The sequence below is a fragment of the Sardina pilchardus genome, chromosome 2 (assembly GCF_963854185.1).
Source record: "Sardina pilchardus chromosome 2, fSarPil1.1, whole genome shotgun sequence".
Taxonomy (NCBI): domain Eukaryota; kingdom Metazoa; phylum Chordata; class Actinopteri; order Clupeiformes; family Clupeidae; genus Sardina; species Sardina pilchardus.
The window spans coordinates 27,076,010-27,095,471 of record NC_084995.1 but is presented as its reverse complement, the minus strand read 5'-3'; the positions used below and the strand labels follow the sequence as shown (position 1 = coordinate 27,095,471).

General features: G+C 41.5%; 1 protein-coding gene across 2 annotated transcripts; it reads left to right on the top strand.

Moving 5' to 3' along the window:
• The first annotated feature begins 2,785 nt into the window (after positions 1-2,785).
• slc24a2 (solute carrier family 24 member 2) lies at positions 2,786-19,006 on the top strand. 2 transcript variants are annotated; one of them, XM_062523735.1, is made up of 10 exons: positions 2,786-3,086; positions 5,481-6,570; positions 12,919-12,951; positions 13,420-13,528; positions 14,212-14,307; positions 14,449-14,522; positions 15,069-15,203; positions 15,620-15,709; positions 16,492-16,658; positions 17,059-19,006. In XM_062523735.1, the coding sequence occupies exons 2-10, from the start codon at positions 5,638-5,640 to the stop codon at positions 17,306-17,308; spliced, it is 1,887 nt and encodes a 628-aa protein (XP_062379719.1). In that variant the 5' UTR covers positions 2,786-3,086; positions 5,481-5,637; the 3' UTR covers positions 17,309-19,006. The 2 variants fall into 2 exon arrangements, with proteins under 2 accessions (XP_062379719.1, XP_062379712.1); XM_062523728.1 differs by having other exon boundaries at positions 2,786-3,211.
• The last annotated feature ends 456 nt before the right edge of the window (positions 19,007-19,462 follow it).

Here is a 19,462-nt window from a genome sequence, read left to right as displayed (position 1 = left end):
CACACACACACACACATATAGCTGCTATCAAAAGGCACGATTAAAATCAGCTGGAATTCACTGGTTGAAGATAGCTAAATCCTGGCTAAGATAAATCCTTAGGCTACAAACCTGCCATGATTATATGTTAACACCATGAAAAGAGAAGGATCAATTCTGGTGTTGTTTTGATCTGAATATGTTTTTACAGCTTGCATGTTACAGTAAAGTTACATGTGTGTGTGTTTGGCGGCGTGGGCCACACTCATTTGGTTCTTGTGGGCCTGATGTGGCCTGGGGAACTCTGTGCTATATGAAGTGGGTCTAAGAATCGTGAGCACATAAGTCCTGCGTTGGCTCATCTGCACTTGCTACCTGTGGAGCACAGAATTAAGTTTAAAATGTTACTATTCAATGGCTTGGCACCACATTCAATGGCTTGGCCTTGGTGCAATTCAACTCCTGGCAGATTGGTAATCTCATGCTTTTGTCTCTGTTAGCGGCAGATTGATTTATGGCGCACTCTAATAAAATACTGGTCAGGTCTCAAATGACCAGTTTTGGACAGGAGCCTAGTTTTTTCACCTCAGCAGCCCATGCTGCAGCCCATGCCTGCCTGCATCACCTCGTGTGCACTAGCTTATGCAACCTCCACCTCCTTGGCTGTGCTAATCTGGTGAGATTTAGAGCCTCTGCCCGCCTCTCTTAAATCCTGCCACGATTAAAATGGGATTAGGCCTCATCTTCTGGACCTGATATCTCCATCACTTTCTCCTTGAGATCAAAGTTGCTGCTGAGCAAGGCACATTGGTCAGTGACAAATCCATGGCCTCCCGCAGAGAGATCCCACCACAAGTGGTTCCTCTGTTATCTGCTTCCCCTGTATCTCTCAGCCTTTCTCTCTCTCTCTCTCTCTCTCTCTCTCTCTTGCTCTTTATTCCTCTCTCCCAGTCATTTTCCCAGAATGACAGACGTGTTATTATATACTGTATATTCAGTGCATCAAGCATACAGTGCTAAGGAGGAGTGTGAAGAACTATCTGCAATAGCATGTTTAGATAACAGACACCACTGTGACTTCTTCATACAATTACCACCGCCCCCCCATCCCCCACCCCCCTCCTTTCTGTCATTTTTAACCGGAACTACATTTACATCCAAGTTCTGTTTCAGTTCAGTTCACACATGGATGTTGAAGCATGAAGCATGGTGCATGCACTTTTGACCTGTTATTTTAATTCTCCTCTTCGTGCTCGGTATGGTGCACTGAACAACTGTGTTGGGGATTAAGGACTGTGCTCTCTCTCTCTCTCTGTCTCTCTCTCTGTGTCTCTCTCTCCCTCTCTCTCTCTGCCATTGATCTGAGGGGTATTATGACAGATGGGCCTGTGAGCCTTGGTGCTTTCCAAGGGCTATAGGTGCAACAGCACAGTAGGTATCTACTCCCAGTCCGGGGGGAAGTTGAGGTCTGCTCATTTGACTTATTTGCCCTGTGAATTTGTAGTTACTAGTGTTTGACAGTCATTGCATTGTTTTGTGGTGCATTTGCAAGTAAATAAATTCTGCAATTAATTTGAGATAATATATACTCTTTATGATTGAATTAAGTAGATCTGATTTTTTTAAACTTTTAACAGCATGAAGTTTAGACCCCCAGTGTGGCAGGAAATGACACAATGTATGACACACACAAAGAGGTAGGACTTGGGCTGTGCACACATAGTACATATTGCATGCAATGGAAAATGGTGTACATTTGTTTTGATATGCAGTTCCGTTTTCATTTATTTACCACTTTCACAATGAACATGTTTCCACAGTCCTTGTCAAGGACAAAAAGAGTCCTTCCCAAGGCAGTAAACTGCAATTGTTATAAGTGAAGTGAAGTCTTAGTGCCCTCTTTCTTCAGATGTTTCTCAGACTCTGGTCAGCTATCTCTATTGTTTCCTGCCCTGTATCAAGAAAGACCTTTACAGCGAAAGGTAAAAAGAGAACTGAGTACAGTGACCAAGATAAGCTTGAATGTCCTCAGCCGAGTCAGGTCCCACACTCTTCGCATTGGCAGCTATTAACAGACAGGCAGGCAGGCAGCAGATTTAGCACTTACTGCTCCTAATCTTCTCTTTGACAAAACTGCATTAATCTATCAATCTATACCAGTGGATTAACAAGCATCGTGTCATTTCTCCTTGTGGATTGCAGACTCATGTTCCCAGGGTCCCGAGATGCATTTTCATGTGTTTTAATTCAGGTGTGAGATTCAAATTAAATCTGCGGAGGAAAATTTCTCTTGCATGGTGAAGCCAGACTGACTGACTGGTTGCATAATGTCTGACTTGGCTTAGGACCTTCTGTCTAAACTTAGGCATGACCCTCCCGAAGAGTCAGTGGGAAGGTCAAGCTCCTTTAAGTGGCCGAGCACAGTGGCCCTGGGGTTGAGTTCCATCATTGCGGGGGAACAAAGTGTCTGGGAAGTCCATGGAGTCACTGTCACAGCACTGATTCATAGATTAGCATTTTAACCCAATGACAGCTTGTGTAAGGAAATCAGCTGAATCTGTCCCAGACAATCTCTCTGCAACCTCAGTCAACTGAACTGTGTGCATAAAGCCATGCACTACATATAGAGGACTCACAATGCATCTCCACAATATATGATGTTAAACATATTTTATAGGCCTATAATATGTGTTTTGAAAGAGGAATCGTTTTTATTACCTTACTTCACACAATTAGTTGTCAAATAACAAGTAGATCTTTACTTGTAAGTTGCTGGCAACATAAGCACACCACAGGCATGTGTGGACTGGTGGATTATTTGACTTTCCCAGTCATGGTTCTTGATAGTGATATAATGCAGAGAGCTCCTCTCCTCTACCCATCTATAACATGGCCTAGGTAGAGCAGGCGTGCTCTCTGGGATAGGACAGATGGGTGGGGGAAGAGGTGTAATACGGTCATCACCAGCTCCTCCCTGTACCTCGCTAAGCACCGTGTGGCAACCTCACATTTGATCTCTAAGCACGCACAGGCAGACGGTGAGATTTGCGTTCGCTGATAATTCCCTGGCTTCGGACTTCACCCTCATCGACAGGACGAACACAGCGGTAAACATTCGATTTGGTTTTCCTTTACTTTCCCTCACTTTTCGAACGTTTAGATGCGCCTTTTTAACCGTTGACTTGACTGAACGCCAGACTGGAATCCCCCCTGGCTCGCATCTTCAAACGAGGTTCAAAACATTGTGTACAATATTTGTGTAGCTTGATAGATGTATAGACGTAGAGATAGTGATTCATGTTATGCCTCAGTTTTCGTTTGAATTCAATGTCTGTAAATGTGGGAATTTGACAATTACGCACAGTGTACAAGGCAGTGATAACTTCAATCTAACTTTATACAAATTGTTTTGGATCATTTCTTAGTTTTGTAGTGTTGCATTGTATGTGTTGCATACTGTTAAATGTTGGTTTAGCCTGGAGGCCGCGTATTATTTGCCATATTGCTGCAGAATGAAGGGGAGCATAACCATTCATACTTTGTAATAGTCCTAGCTTACATGACAAAACAAATCATTAGCCTATATTAATTCGCTGAAATGAATTCGAAGCACTTAAACTGTACGTGGGCAAATTATTGCAATTATTATAGTCGAATAAAAACGCAGTGAGGCAGCAAAGTGTGGTTGGGGGGGAGAGCAGTCAAGGCTCAATGTGAAAGTAAGTCTCGTGTTAGGATGCGCCTTAAACCTTCTTATCCTAAACCCCATCGCCTTTAGCCTTCCACTGAAGACGTTTTTAAAATGACTTGTTTGGGGAACAATTTCCTTATTTTTACTTCATGGTGGTAGGCTATATATTATCAATTTAGGTCAAATAATAGCCTAGCCTAGGCCTATAACATGTTTTTGGAACTTCACAATTGCCGTAAACAAAATAAGAAAACCGTAAAATAAGAAAACACAAATAACAATTTGGAAACAAGTAAAATTAGCCTTAACTGCCTAGAATTATGGTCTACCTGGATGGAATTGGTTATTATGAGAATGGATGAATGTATTCAGAGGTGCTTTTACTGTGAGAGTGAGTAGTCTATTTGAGTTACCATGATGTTTCCCTTTCATAACAAGTAGTTAGTGTGCATGCACTGGATATGGAGTACTTGATACTGTATTCAGTGATCTGCAGAAAGAACTGGTTATGCTGAGTAGGCTACTAAACTATAGTCACGAGGCTGAGGACTATGCACCTGCTCCTGTCCTAACAGGTTTAGGCTACTCAACCGTTCACCTTGAGGTTACCACTGACTGCTAACTGATAGGTTTAATTTAAGGATCCAACCTACATTGGGCTACTGTAGTACTGTAGCTGTTTAGATTGGGTGTCATTGTTTTACCGTTCTGTATGTCATAGGCCATACAACTCACACAAGATTAAACAGTCATGGATAAACTCTAGATTTACAAGCTTTACTCTAGATTTGTTTTATCTGTGAGTCCATGCATGGTCAGAGCTGTGTCTGCTTGAATTCCAGTTACTAATGATATGCAGACTTATTCATGCAGAAGAAGCATAAAATGTTGCCAGCATAGAATGGCCACCCTACTCTAGAATTGAACTCTGAGAAAATGGTGGCTAATCTCATGTATGAAAAGATGCCGTTCCGACTTAATTCCTATCAGTTCTGTGGCAGTGCTGTAAAATCAGCTGTTCCCAGTAGGCCACAAAATAATCAGTAGATCAGAAAACACTGTATACTGAACACTGTGGGGGGTATAGTATGTTGATGCTGTGTGTTTTTTGTATCATTGCCATGTGACTTGCCATATGGCTAGTGCTGGCCAATCGTAGGCCAGTAGCCACCAAGGACTAAGCCTCTCCAGTACTGCAGGCCAATCTGATCATGGCCGTTGAGCAGAATAATCTCAAATAATATGCTATAAGCCTTTATAGATGTTTTATAACATGTTACAAAGATGGTGGCAGATAAAAAGCAGAATGAGAAGATGACCTCATCAGATCATGACAAAAGTACACAAACAAACTGAGTGATGTGCACAAGTGGATTTTAGTGAGGTTAGCTAAGCAAGTAATATTATGATTACGCATTGTATTGAATATGCAATATATTGGAATATTGACCTGACATATTCATTTTTCTGCACATTTCAGAATGCAAATTTGGCTTGGTTGTGGCATTGGTAGTTGCATACTTTAATCATTCTGTCCATGCCAGATGCAGTCCCTGGGGATAGGGATATGAGTATATATTTTTTATATTTACAGTATATATATATAATATATATATATATATATATATATATATATATATATATATATATATATATTATTTTTATTTATTTTTTTAACAAATGTCGGTTTCCCTGTGTGATTGATGATAGCCAATAGTCTAGCAACCAAGCATGATGCCTTTTGTAGTTGTACAGATGTTGTCTGTGATTTTAATGTCTTATCTTTTCTCTCTTTGTCTTTCTCTGACAGGAACTATTATGAGGAAACCTTTGGGGACTCCAGACCCTGTCAGGTTCCGAGGCGCCTGCAGTTTTATTTAAAAGCAAACAGCTGCACCATGTGCACAGGGCCCTAGGCCTGCAGGCACGACTGTTGGAGTCACACAAGCTCTCCCCTCTCCCCCATCATGGTTCTTCGCGCCCGCACAGACATGGCCCAGTGTGAGGCTCACTGGGACCCCCGGAAAAGGAGGAGTCATTGGCTTCACATGCGCAGAAAACTCCGGCCGTCTCGCCTCATTGGATTCGTCCTGACTTTGGTAGCGCTGTGCGTGCTCTTCTCTTGGAGTGCCTTGAAGTGGACGGTAGTGCCCTCTTACCAGAGCTGGTTTTTTGGTTCCTCCTCGTCCTCCTCTTCCTCCTCCTTGTCTGATGCCAGCCTGTTGTTGGAGACAGCGCCACACAGAACCCTGCTCTCCAGTGAGCAGCACGCCAACGCCACTGCCTCCCCTGACGACCATCCCATTGCCATGAGGTCGTCAGAAGAAGGTGGAGACTACCCCACGGACTTGTTCAGCCTGGAGGAAAGGAGGCAAGGCTGGGTGGCGCTGCATATGTTTGGGATGTTGTATATGTTCATCGCCTTAGCTATCGTGTGCGACGAGTTTTTCGTGCCAGCGCTGACTGTCATCACGGAGAAGCTGGAGATCTCCGACGATGTGGCCGGGGCCACCTTCATGGCAGCTGGTGGGTCCGCTCCAGAGCTATTCACCTCCGTCATCGGGGTCTTCGTCTCCCACAGCAACGTGGGCATCGGCACCATCGTGGGCTCGGCCGTCTTCAACATCCTGTTTGTCATCGGGATGTGTGCCATCTTCTCCAGGGAGATCCTCAACCTCACCTGGTGGCCCCTTTTTCGGGATGTGTCCTTTTACATTATAGGCCTGATCATGCTCATTGTGTTCTTCCTGGATAACTACATCTCCTATTTTGAAAGCATCGGCCTCCTCATGTGCTACGTTTCCTATGTGACCTTTATGAAGTTCAACGCTACAGTTGAAGTTAAGGTCAAGAGCTTGATGGGCCAGAACCAGGTGGATGAGCTGGACTCTGCTCCCAAGGTGAGTGTGGTCAATAACGGTTAGCAAGGGAGAAGAGCCTGGGTTCAGAAGGCGTGAGAGTCACATCAGTCAACGGTCAACCATCTGAATTTAGGGATGCTGCAGCCAGTAGGGAAACATTCTGGGTGCACAATCAGCTGGTTGATTTCACAACAGTGGCAAAGTCATGGTCACACCTGCTCTTAGCACTTGAAGTTCTTCAATAATGATTTCTCTGTCCATCTCCACTCCACTCCACTCTCTCTGTTTTACCCAACTGGTGGGAGCCATTGCTTCACAGTTTTCACTAATTACTGAACTCAAAAATAGTGGTCTTGGCTTACTTACACCCAGGGGTTCTTTCTGGGATGAAGGTTACACCATAGTTTTCTATATGAAGTTCTGGGGTATAGTGGTATATGCTATTCAGAACCTTCTATCTTCTTGTGCTGATGGATAAAGATGTGTCTTAAGGTGTCACCTGTGCAGTGCTGGCATTGCCAGTTCCCAAAAGGCACATGTGCTGACTAAGCTCTAATTTTGTGCAGGCAGTGATCTTCAGGCTACCCAAGGACTTGGGTCCCAGCCAGATCAGTTAGCCATACTTACTTACTGTGCCTAACTAGAGCCACCAGAAACTAGCTTACCTGCTGAACACTAACTCCCCTTTCAAATCCCAGTCCTCCACACCAATTCCAAGTTACTCCCAGCAGGTCACAGGGCTTCTTTTGGAAACTGGTAAGCCTGTCTTAGAAGGCCTGAAATGTTTTGGGGGTTGCTTTATATGTCTGTCACTTTACCAACAATGCTAAGTATAATTGGATGAAATGCCATATTTGAGTAATTCACATTTCACCTTTGAGGCTAATGAGTTGCTCCATCATATGACCAAATTTTGACCTCTTTAAAAATGAGAAACAGCAGCGTATTATAGCATATGTTTCTTGACTGTCACGTGAGAACAAACAAACAAAAACATTGTGTCTTACCAGAGGATTGAGCACACACAACAGTGTCTCCCTTTGTGATGGGAACACTACTGGTACCCCTAGTCCCCTCCACTTCCCAACACAGGCATGTGCCTATCCTGTTCTACTGGGTTAATCAGAGAAGGGCATTCATTCAAAAGCCAACATTTTTTCCATCTCCCCTAAACTCACAAAGTGATATGGACTGAAAAAGGTTGTTAGTGCTTGTGGGAAGTAAGGTCAAGCGTGATGTGATATCAACCCCAGTTGGAAGAACCTTAGCTTGCATGGCAAATATTCTCAGACAGAATAACACGGACCAGCCACACAATAACACAATCCCCTGTAACTAGCCTACCAAGAGTTACTCTCAAGAGTTCTATCTAAATAACTAGATAAGGATTAAGCCAGTTTTTTTTCTTTTTATCAGAGTTCTTAACATGTCAGGGTGGTCAAAATCACAGAGCATTTTGCCAACACGATGGACCCGAGGCTAATATGGACCTTCAGACGTTGCAGATCAAACGCCTTTCACATTGTGTGTTCTGTACTGCATGCTGTAAGCTTGTGTAATGACTTGCTTACTTATCGTATACTGTCATCATAATGTCACCTCACAAACTGCACAGACCAAACAGGAGATCAAAGTGAGGCAAAGCATACATGCTAAATCAATGGAACTCAGCCATTACAATTGGCAACTAAATCAATAACTAAAGTATACAGTGATGCATATTATCTTCTGAAAGATGTGTCCAACCTGTTGTGTTTCTTTTGTGCAGTTGGAGTCCGATTCATTACTTTCTGATGCTATATGCAATCCGTCATACGGAGCACAGGTGAAATGCAATAGTTTCAGCTTGTTTCAGCAGAGTAGAGATCCCCTCTGGCAAGCATCAGGGACATATACTGTACCCACTCCCACTGTAGTCTTGCAGGAGAAACAGCCAAAAACAAAATCCTTTTGTTGAACATGTAAGGATGTTGTTCCATATTTTCCAAATCATCCATATGCAACAAACATACAGTATATGATTCCAGCAAGCAGTACTTTTAAATGTACAGTATCCATGTACAAACGTTGGATATCGGTATGAATTAAAATAATCAATCAAATAAAAATGCATTGCTGTATTTGCACTATTTATCCACTTGTATGGGTAGGATCAGGTCATTTCAAGACACATACTTTATCAGAATGACATGGTCATTCTTCTTGCATTGGTAAGACTACTTGTCTTTAAAGAAAACCAATGATCTGTGCAATCACTCAAAGGGGGATAGCCAAAAGTAAATAAGTTACACTCACATTTGGCAAACAAACATTTGAACAAAATATTTCTTGCTGTTGGCAGAGGCAGGTTTCATGTGGTCCAACAAGCCATGAACTATAATGTTTGGATGCTCCCTGGGCTAGTTCAGAGGTAATCCCAATTCAAGCTTGTGATCCAATTAGCTTGCCTATATATAAACAGGTGCCTCTGACTGTCCCCAGCAAACCACAACCCCCACTTCACATGAAGTACGTAGAGTAGTCCTCTGAATCATTTCAACCTGCTGAGGTTTGATGTGTTTAGTTCAAGACCTCTGAAGAATAGAGAAGATAACTGAGATTGAATTGTCACTATGAGAGCTCACTATTTGTTTGAAAATGTGTCTTCCATCCTTGTGTTTCTAAGTCAGAAATACTTTTAATCCCTTATCAACTGCTTACCGAGAGTGACGGCAACAAACTCCCTGTGACTTAACAGAGCGGCGCTCATATGTGGCCTATTGCATACATTCCACATATGATTGATGAAGCGGTTCTATATATTCAATTAGGTTTTTAGCTGCAATGATTGGATATTGGCTCGCTTGTTTTTTTTTAGAAAAGTCTCATTTGTAGTCTAAAGTGGCCATGAGCGCAGATAAATTGAAATGGAAAAAGGCATGTACAGTAAACAAAGTTTTTGAAGAATGTATTGTTATAGGCATTACATTATTGTAGACATTTTCCAGAAACAATTTAGGAGAATGCAAGGTCTTGAGGATCATACTGTAGGGTGTTAACTGAGGTGTTTGCCATTGTTATTCACAGTTGCAGTAGCTATATTCCAGTGTGTGGAATCAGGTTCTTTTAGTATTTTGTTATTTGTCTTTATTGGTATGTGTTCTAATTTGGTATTTGAGATGTGTGTTGGAAGTGTGAGCAGATCAAAAAGGTCTGAAAAGCGTCAGGTTTAGTTGTGGCGGGTTGCTCTGGGAGTTCACACGCAGCAGGGTTGAAAGTCACTCGTGTCTAAATGCGGTTATCCCTCTCCATTAATCCTCTTTAGTTCTCCTGGGACTTTTTCACCCAAGTGTGGCCATTCGCTAAAGAAGCTGCATGTCTTATTCAAAGATGCCGCATCTGTTGGGCCTGTCTCTCCTTCCACACAAGATAGCATGCAGGTTATCTGGTGGCAGTGTTTTTAAATGCAATGTTGTTAAGGCAAGGTATTTGCTTTAAGGTCTGACTTTTGGTTCAGTGTGAGAATATTCATTGTGTCTCTTCTATAGGGAATGATGTTCAAATGGGTCAGAGTGAGGAATCAGAAACTAACAGGCTGACAGAAGACAGGATTGATAAAAGTATCAAAAATATGAAGCTTTCTTGTGTGAGTTTCTAGTTATAGTAAGAGTTTTAGTGTACATGTTGCTGTATGGGTGGTCTGGGAAGACAGTGTGGGATAGAATTATAGCAGGCACCATGCACATAGAGGCTGATAGTGTGACGTGTATGTATGTTCCACATCTCATTATAAATACTGATGGAGGAGTTGACAGAGAACCATAGAGGTAACAGGGTGACTGGATAAAACACTTAATCTCAATCCGTGCTAAAGAAACTCCTTGACATAAAGCTGCAGGTGGTAATAGCTGTTTTCCAATGCAGTGCCTACTACATTTCAGTTAAAATGCTGAAGGTGTGGTGATGTAGACGTTATTGCCATGGTTAATGGAAAAGATCTCCTTTATATCCCCATTAGGAAATCAGTGTGTTTCCCTTCTGCATAACTGACATAAATTGTGCTCATGCATTGTGCATTGTGCTTCATGCATGCAGACAGCACATCTACGCAGGGCCTCTGCAGTCTGCAGCCTAATAGCTAGAGTTTCTAATTGATTCTGTTGAAGAGAACACAAATCAGATCAGGATACCAGCTCAGGATGTATTTACATAATTATCCTTCAAGGCATTAATCTTATTATGGGGAGTAAGATAGCAGCCCCTTGCTAGTTGGCTTACGGTGTATTTAGATCATGCCCAAGAGAGGAATCGTGTTATCCTTTGCTTTAGTTCACAGTAATTGTAAGCCCTATTGGGAGATATGATCCCCTGGAGACTTTCCAAGTCATCTCACAATGGCGTGTCCATTCCCCATGGGTGCAGTAAAATGAGAGATCTTTATTGTCTTTAGTTGGTCCAGTCTCTGATCACGTTGTCATCGCTGCTGCTCTAGCACAGGCTTTGTCTCTACTTTCTGTGTTTAAGCTAAGACTCACCAATCAGCTTACGGGAAGGTGTGGCGAGAGGGAGAGGGAGGGAGAGGGAGGGAGGGAGGTGCGAGAGCTCCTCAAACGTGAGTGGCGTAACTCGCAGCAGTGAGGGAGGAGCGCAGAGCTTAGGGTCAGCGAGAAACGTGCAGCGTCCTTAAGCTGCCACAGGACATGGCGGTGATTAGACTCAATTACCCTGCCTGTGCTCAGGTTCCCATGCCAACCTATTTTTGGCCGCAAGTACCCGCACACTTGACATCAAGGTGTCAATTTGAACCTCCGTGTATGCATGCCTTTTGACAATGAAAGCTGACTTTTTTTTTTTGAGTCCAAAGTGAATCAGATTATTCTGGCTAGCCAAGAATCTTTTATTGGAGAATACCAAAGCTGTCCACAGACAAATGGATAGAGATCAAAAGGAAGAATGGATTTAGTAACATTAGAAGAAAAGTAAAATATGTTTACATTTGAACACACATGCACATTTAAACACTTTCCATTCGTGTTTTTTTACTGATGCATCACCTTCCTGCTATGTGTTTTGTGTGTGTTCAAAAGCAGTCTTTCCACAATATATCTGTTATGTTCTAGAGCAAAACATTAGTACCTTTGATCTAGAGACAAGTTGCTTTTGTGTTTGTGTCTGATTGAGTGCTGCTCCTTATCCATATCCAACACATCACACTTCTCAATTCAATTGGACTGATCATTTAGTCTTGTTCACAAGCCAAATTAGTATTATAATTCAAAATCTCCTCTTTTTACTCAGTTTTGTTGATAACCTCTCCGTAACATAACATTGCCATAGTTTACATTGCACTTACATCATCAAGTTACTATTGAACATGGAGGTACAGTCACTCATTTTGTCATGAATTGGTATTATCTACATATATTGCAGTTAACTCAAATCTCCTTGATTGCACTATTTGAGCTTTTGTGCTGGTCCGTCTCGATCAAATGAGCCTACAGGAGATATGTCTGTCTGAGATCATTTGCCTCGCTCCAAACTCAAACACTTTTTTTCTGTAAACATGGAAAAGCTTTATTTCCCACAAGTTACATCTCACCAACAAAAATACTGCTTGCTATGGTATCATACTGTATCCACATTTACGTTCAGAAGAACACAGCAATTGTCTGTTTCTTGTGGCAGATTTTAAAAACTGACAAGTACTGTATATGTCCTGTGAACGATGCTGGCGTGTCCTTGCTCAGTAAGCCCTCTTCAAAGCAAATGCCAGTGTCTGCAGACTCAGTTACTGAACCAGGTTTTGTCACTGGTTTATCACTGTGTCAAATCATTTCGTGTACACTCACAGAACTGAACAGATAAAAAAAAGAGTCATTCTTGAGGGAGGTTTCAGTGCCTTGGTAGAATTAAAATGATTTATAGTTTCCACTATTTAGATGTAAAAAATATTATTCTGATGAACAGGACATGGTTTACTTGATACCACCAATAGCAAGCTCTTCAGGCCCCTTTTCTCTAACAGTGAACTGCAGGTAACCTTTCATTTCAACCAGGCACTGAAACAGCCACCCGTATCATACAACATCTTCAGCACAGAGAGGGAGCAAATTGAAGGATTTGATCGTTTGAAATGTGGTCATTTGAGTGTCTGTGTGAGACTAGTCTGCAGACACCGTCTTTATTGTAACATGTTCTAATGTGTGCATTAATGGAGTTATAACCAGCCAATAAGATGACCGAGGGTTCTCCTCTGCTTTGCCCATAGTAGAGGCCTATGCCAGACTGCTTTCATTATGACCTGCATAGTTGATCTCCTCCCCTGTCGTGACAGCAGCAATGCATATAGCTACACAGTCAGTAACACAAAATGATTATGCTCACAGTTTTCTGTTCTCTCCTCTAAAGGCAGAACCCGATCCTGATGAAAACAAGTTATCGGTATGTTCATTTTGTTTCTTTTCTAGTATATTTTTAACTCTTAAATATTTGTTTGACATGAAACTTTGCAACCCAACCTTACCTGAAAGTGGAATCTACGTATATATTTTCTATTATGCTAGATCTTGTGCCATTTTCAATCATTTCTGCTTTTGTGCAAGTATCCCTAGATGTTCAGCTGAAGGAGGATGGCATAACTTATACTTTGTAATGTCTGTTTGCCATGTGAAGATGATAGCAATTACTTATATTCAAAGTAAAGTAGGGTTTAAGAATATCATGCATTTTGTACAGAATGAATGCATGCTAATGAATTGAGGCCAATGCCCACAGCTACTGTAGTTAGCATCTGACATAGTCGGCTTAGCTACCACTCTGAATAACGATGTGAGCATAACACCATGAATGGGAAAGCTAAACTGATTGCTGTGGACACTGGTGCTGATGTGGCCTGCTGACTGCCCACAGGCTAAGCCTCGCCTGCAGAGAGGAGGAAGCTCAGCATCACTGCACAACACCCTGATGAGACACAGCATCTTCCAGCTCATGATCCACACGCTGGACCCACTCAGTGAAGGTACACAGTGGCCCATTCCCACCCAGTGGCACGGATGGGAAGACACAATGGGGCTTCTAGAAAATGGTTTGGTTGGATCGTGCTGAGGCTTGGGCAAGATTAATGTCACTGTCTTGAGAGTTGCTGTCTAACATTTTTTTTTACGTAGACTAATAGTGATATATCCAAGTGTGCTTTATTAATGTGTGCCTGTCTATCAAGTGCAGAAGAGACCACGGATACAGTGTATGGTCCTGAATCATACAGTATCTATGTTGTACACATTGACCAACATACATATTTGGAGATTTTAATAGTTCAAGAACAGTAGTCGAAAAACAACTTGTGGCTTATAGTAAACAGAACTAAGCCAAAAGGTGTGCTCATACACAAATGGTTGTTGATAATGGCGGAAAGTGTTAGCTATGTGTGGTCAGTGTGTTTGCATGTTTCTGAGTGTGTTAAGAGCAGCCTGGTCACTATTTAAGGATCTCAGATCTTGCTGGGAACATTCCTAAGCCAATCAATGCCTGTCAACTGAACCTTGTGTAGACCTATTAGACATGTGAGATTGTCCATCCATGTTACATAACAAACAGAATGCACCATATGACATGCTAGCCTGATCGTATCATGACAAAGCATCTTTTCTGTTGTGTTGTGGCTGAATGGATTTTCACGCGCCTCTCTTTTTTTGTGCCCAGACACTGATTATTCTACTTTTTCAGGGAGATTCAAAGAGAAAGTTGTTGCTATGCGTAATATTGCAAAGAAGAAAGGCGAGGATGAAGCCAATGGGGGTTGGTACTATCTTGACTATCCTTTTTTTCTCTTCTGCACATTAATATTATTTTAAACATTAATGTTAATGTTTGTGTTAATAACATTTGAAAAAGAATCAGTCCAGCATCCTCAACTATATATATTTCCCTCCTCTGCAGACAAAAATCTCCCAAACAGCTCGAATGTTGCAGTGGAGGTCACACCACCCATGAATGGCAGTGCTGTCGGAGGGGTAAGGACACCAGCCCTGTGTGCTTCTCTTATATACTGTACAGCAGCATGTCTCCAACAACAATAATGTACAGTAGGACAAAATGGAGATCTGCCTGTGACTCACAGCAGTGTGCACAGGTCCCCTGTATAGATCCGTGTCCATGTCAGTCTGTCCAAGAACAATTCACACCATCTAAGACTGAGGTAGAGAGTAGACTTTTCATTCATCCAGGTAACAAAGGTGCAAAGGACCTTATAGAGAAGAAATAAATGTTTTCAGCCACTTTCAAACTGGTCTACAAGAAAAATCAATTCCTCGTTTTGACTATTCAGCACCTCTGTTACATGATGTTTAATTGAGTTTTGGTGTGCAGTAATAGGGGTCAATATAATGTTTTGTTTATTTGGCAATTTATATAATTGTGTATGAGTAGTGATCTGGAATATTCAAAGTTTACAGTTTAAACTCAGAACTGAAACTCAGTGATAGGGCTTGAATTGAGAGTCATATGATGATGGGAAGGTGGTCTCATCAGACTCATGTTTGTATTTATCTATCATCCAGGAGGAGGAGGAGGAAGACGAAGATAAGCCCCTGAGTTTGGCATGGCCAGATACCTGCCGCAAGAGAGTGACATACCTCCTCATCTTCCCTATTGTCTTCCCTCTATGGCTCACCTTGCCTGACGTCAGGAGAGATGTGAGATATTTTGTGCTTTTGAGACAGGGTCACAGTTTGGTTAGAATCAAAATCAAGCCAGATTAATGAAGCATTAAAGTAGCATCATATCATTTGTGGCAACTGGTTCAAAAAGTGAACTGTCACCAATAAGTTTGATAAGAGTCCAAAGGATGTGCTTCACGGCACAAGACATGAATATTCAATAAAGATGTAAAATGATTCGTTCAAAGGTCCATTGGTCTCTAAGGCACACATCAACCCCTCATGGATTCCTTCTTTTGGGGGGTTTAGACGTTCAAATAAACCGCAATCAAATGTTTCTGAACACAAATCTGTTACTAAAGTCCATTATAGCACAATGTTGGAATTAACACAGTGAAAATATTATGGATAGATATTATGTTCTAATGGAGTCCTCATCATTTGTCCTTTAGTCTGCAAAGCCGTTCTTCCCTATCACCTTCATTGGGTCCATCAGTTGGATTGCAGCTTTCTCCTATCTGATGGTGTGGTGGGCTCACCAGGTAAGCATTTGACAAGGACATTCCACACAAGCCAAAGCAGAAGCACTCCATAATGGTCACAACAGCTACCATTAATGAAGTTGGCTTAGTCATTACTGATGAATTTAAGTTAAATGTACTGAATGCACAGATTGATGCAAATATTAAATATTCAGTAGTCATTGCAAGACATAAATGTGTGTCTTGCAATGTTTCAACCTCACTAATAGCCTGTTACCATCAAACCTAAGTGTTTCTACATTATGCAGTGACAAACAATGTAGCTAATTGTTACAATATGTTGTCCTCATAAATTTCAGCATCTGTTTGGAATTCACACCACTTCCATTGCACTTTGACCTACGGTCTAACATTTGATTGATTGCAGGAGGTCATGTATCCGGGAATATCAGACAGCTTGTTCAAAAAGGGGCATGCTATAACAATCCTCTTATCGTAAAGCCAATTAACTGTTCTTAGCAAGCAGACGAACACTCTAAAGTCCTCTCGCTGCTTAATCCAAACAAAGAGTCAACACTGCAAGAGATATACATTCTGGGTGCAATGCTTTCATTGTTGTTCTCAACTGAAAATACTGTTTTGAAAATTAAGCCACAACAATGCATATCACAACAAACACACTAGTGATTTGGTGTTGTGAAATGTTATATTTTGGGGGTGTTTTTATAAATATCAGGTGTTTTTGCTTGCAAATGCATTAGTGTAATTGGTAACCCCCTCATGTTTGTATTAAATGTCCTTTTTTGCAGTAATATATTTTACATCTTTTGTCCAATCCACAGGTTGGAGAGACCTTTTATATTACAGAAGAGATAATGGGATTGACTATATTAGCAGCTGGCACCTCAATCCCTGACCTAATCACCAGTGTCATAGTTGCTCGCAAAGGTCTTGGAGACATGGCTGTGTCAAGCTCTGTAGGGTCCAACATATTCGACATCACCGTTGGGTAAGGAAGATGCACAGAATGATGAAAACCCAATAACTTATGTGGAGAACATTATTTTGACCGTTAATACTCACTCATCAATATTGACCACCTTTTTTTTTTATATGTACAAGTGTGTTTCATACATTTGGTGGCTCGAAGATAAAAAAAAATTGTTTGCAAAGAAATGTCCAATATTGCAACACATGTCACTCAAAAGGCCTGTCAAGTTCAGAAAATGAGAACAAGACATTGTAAATTACCGTGAAGTCAAGCAGTTTTATCATGTCAGACACAGTTTTGTCATGTCTGTGGTAGTATTCATTCTTGTTTGCATGTGTGTGTGTGTATAGTTGAACTTTTGTGACCCTCTCCAAACCCTCAACCAATTGATTCTAACGGCTGTGTTTCCTTTCTGTAGATTGCCGTTTCCCTGGTTGCTGTTTTCGATCTTGAACGACTGGAGTGCAGTGTCGGTGAGCAGTGCCGGGCTCTTCTGTGCCATCGTCCTGCTCTTCCTCATGCTGCTGTTCGTCATCATCTCCATCGCCGCCTGCAAGTGGAGGATGAGCAAGATTCTGGGCCTCCTCATGTTCCTGCTCTACTTCGTCTTCCTCATTGTGTCTGTCATGCTGGAGGACAAAGTCATCAGCTGTCCCGTGTCCATCTGAGCACGAGACCTCTGGCCTCCCCTAGCCTGACCAAGCACGAGACTTCACACAATTACTCACTCAGTGTTCACGCACAATGCATGCGTGGACACCAACATCTCACTGTGGACGCCACTGCAGAGGTCTTCTACTCTTTTGTACTTAAACACAAAGACACCGCTCTCCTCTTCTACAGCCCCTAACACGGGGTCACAGGTCATCAGGACACTGAGAGCAGACACCACGCCCAAATAAAACATCAGAGGCTAAAACAACACAGCTATGGGAGTCTACCTATAAATGCCCATAATGTAGTATTGTATCCAGTGATGCTGGTGGAATTATGTCTTCAAAGGATTTTCATGAAAGCAAGAAAGAGACTGCTGACTGTGTTTTCCCACCTGAGGACACACTTTGAGAGCAGCTATGGCAAACCAGCAGGCAGCCCAAAATGCTGATTCTGCTGCTGCTGCGGGCGCTGCTGTGATCTGGGACAAGAAGAGGGCATAAAATGACTGATCTAGTGATACCAAAAGAAGACATAAAGATATGAGGAGACAATGCTACAATAACACGGGAGGTGATGGCAATGCACAAACCACAAGGACAAGTGAATCTAAAGGAGGAGAACGAGTGTGTCTTTGTCTTAGGAGGCATATGACATGTCCTCGGAAACTGTATATTAGCGCTGACAATGCCAGTGAAAGGAATATATTTATCTATAAATGTGTATTTACTGTCAATTATATTTATATTCATGACACAACCCACTTTGAAGTTGGTATATGGTGCACTCCACAGAGGCATACTGTATGCAACCAGGAGCCTTCTGTCACAACAATGAATGCAAAATTTCACACTCAGTTTCCGAAGCTTGCAGGATGACTAAATTTGCTTCATGTTATGGTATGGTGTTGATCAGTCACTTGAATGTATGTTTGTTTGTTTGTTTGTTTGCTTACATGTTTAATTTCTTTGCATCAACTTTTAATATCCAGTAACCATTGGCCACAAGCCATAAGAATAGTATTTGGGTTTGTAGTTCTATATCAAATTAAGCTACCTGTTGGCACAGACTGTGACCGAAACACACATACACATTCACACAAACATGCACAAAAGTCAACGAGCACACAGATGAAAAAAATGTACATAATTTCATAATATGAGTTTTTGATGTAATAATATATGGCAGTCTATCCTGTTCACTTTCCAATTAAGTTTTATATCTCTAGACAAAAATGAATGATCAGCACCAACAAATATTCCCGAAGGCCGCTCATATATCACTTATAATTGTAAATGTGTAATTATGGGTTTTTAGATTCACATATCAAATGCATATGTTTCTTATATCACACTGAAATGACGTGATTTGTTAAAAAAAAATGTAGGGAGCACTTTCAGAATGCACACTTATGCATAGAGTATTTATTGGTCTCAAGCAGTATTCTTCAAACACATCACAGCTTTTGCTAGGCACAGGGATGGACAAGGCCAATTTATATGGGATATGTTTAATATGTGTAAATTGGCCTATGCAGGACACTTTGCATGAAATATGCTTCTTTTAAATTGTGCAATGTGTTTGGGTTCAATTTCTATGCAGACTATTTAAGCTTGCTATCCATGAACACATTCCATGTTTTTTTGCAGATCCTTCTGTAATCATTTGAGCAACAACCACCATTGCAGTCAAATTCTGACCGTTTTATAGATAAGGGAACATGTATTGTATCCATTCCGATTGTACATATGACTTGACCATTATTGAAAATAAACTGAATACTAAAGAGACACTGTGTTCGCAAGTCTAGGGGGCATGATAAACATTTTGACAGACATGTCTGTGTGAATTACAGCTGTGAACCCTGGATCACAAAAGGATTGCTTTGTTGATTGAACTGATACAAGTTTCACTTCGTAGATTCCCAATGCACTTAGTTACATAGATCATCCCACCATTCCATGTGTAGTAGTAGTACGCCACCATTATGTACCATTACAGTAGTACTCCCCAAAAGGGAGAGCACAACTTCTGAACTATAGGAGAACAACAATCCAGTTGTCTTGTGCACAACACCTCTAGTCTTTTTGGTCAGTGTTGTGGGTTATCTTCCTAGTACACTAAGCTGAGACCTTGGTTCAGTGTCTCTTCTGTCACAATTACCTGGC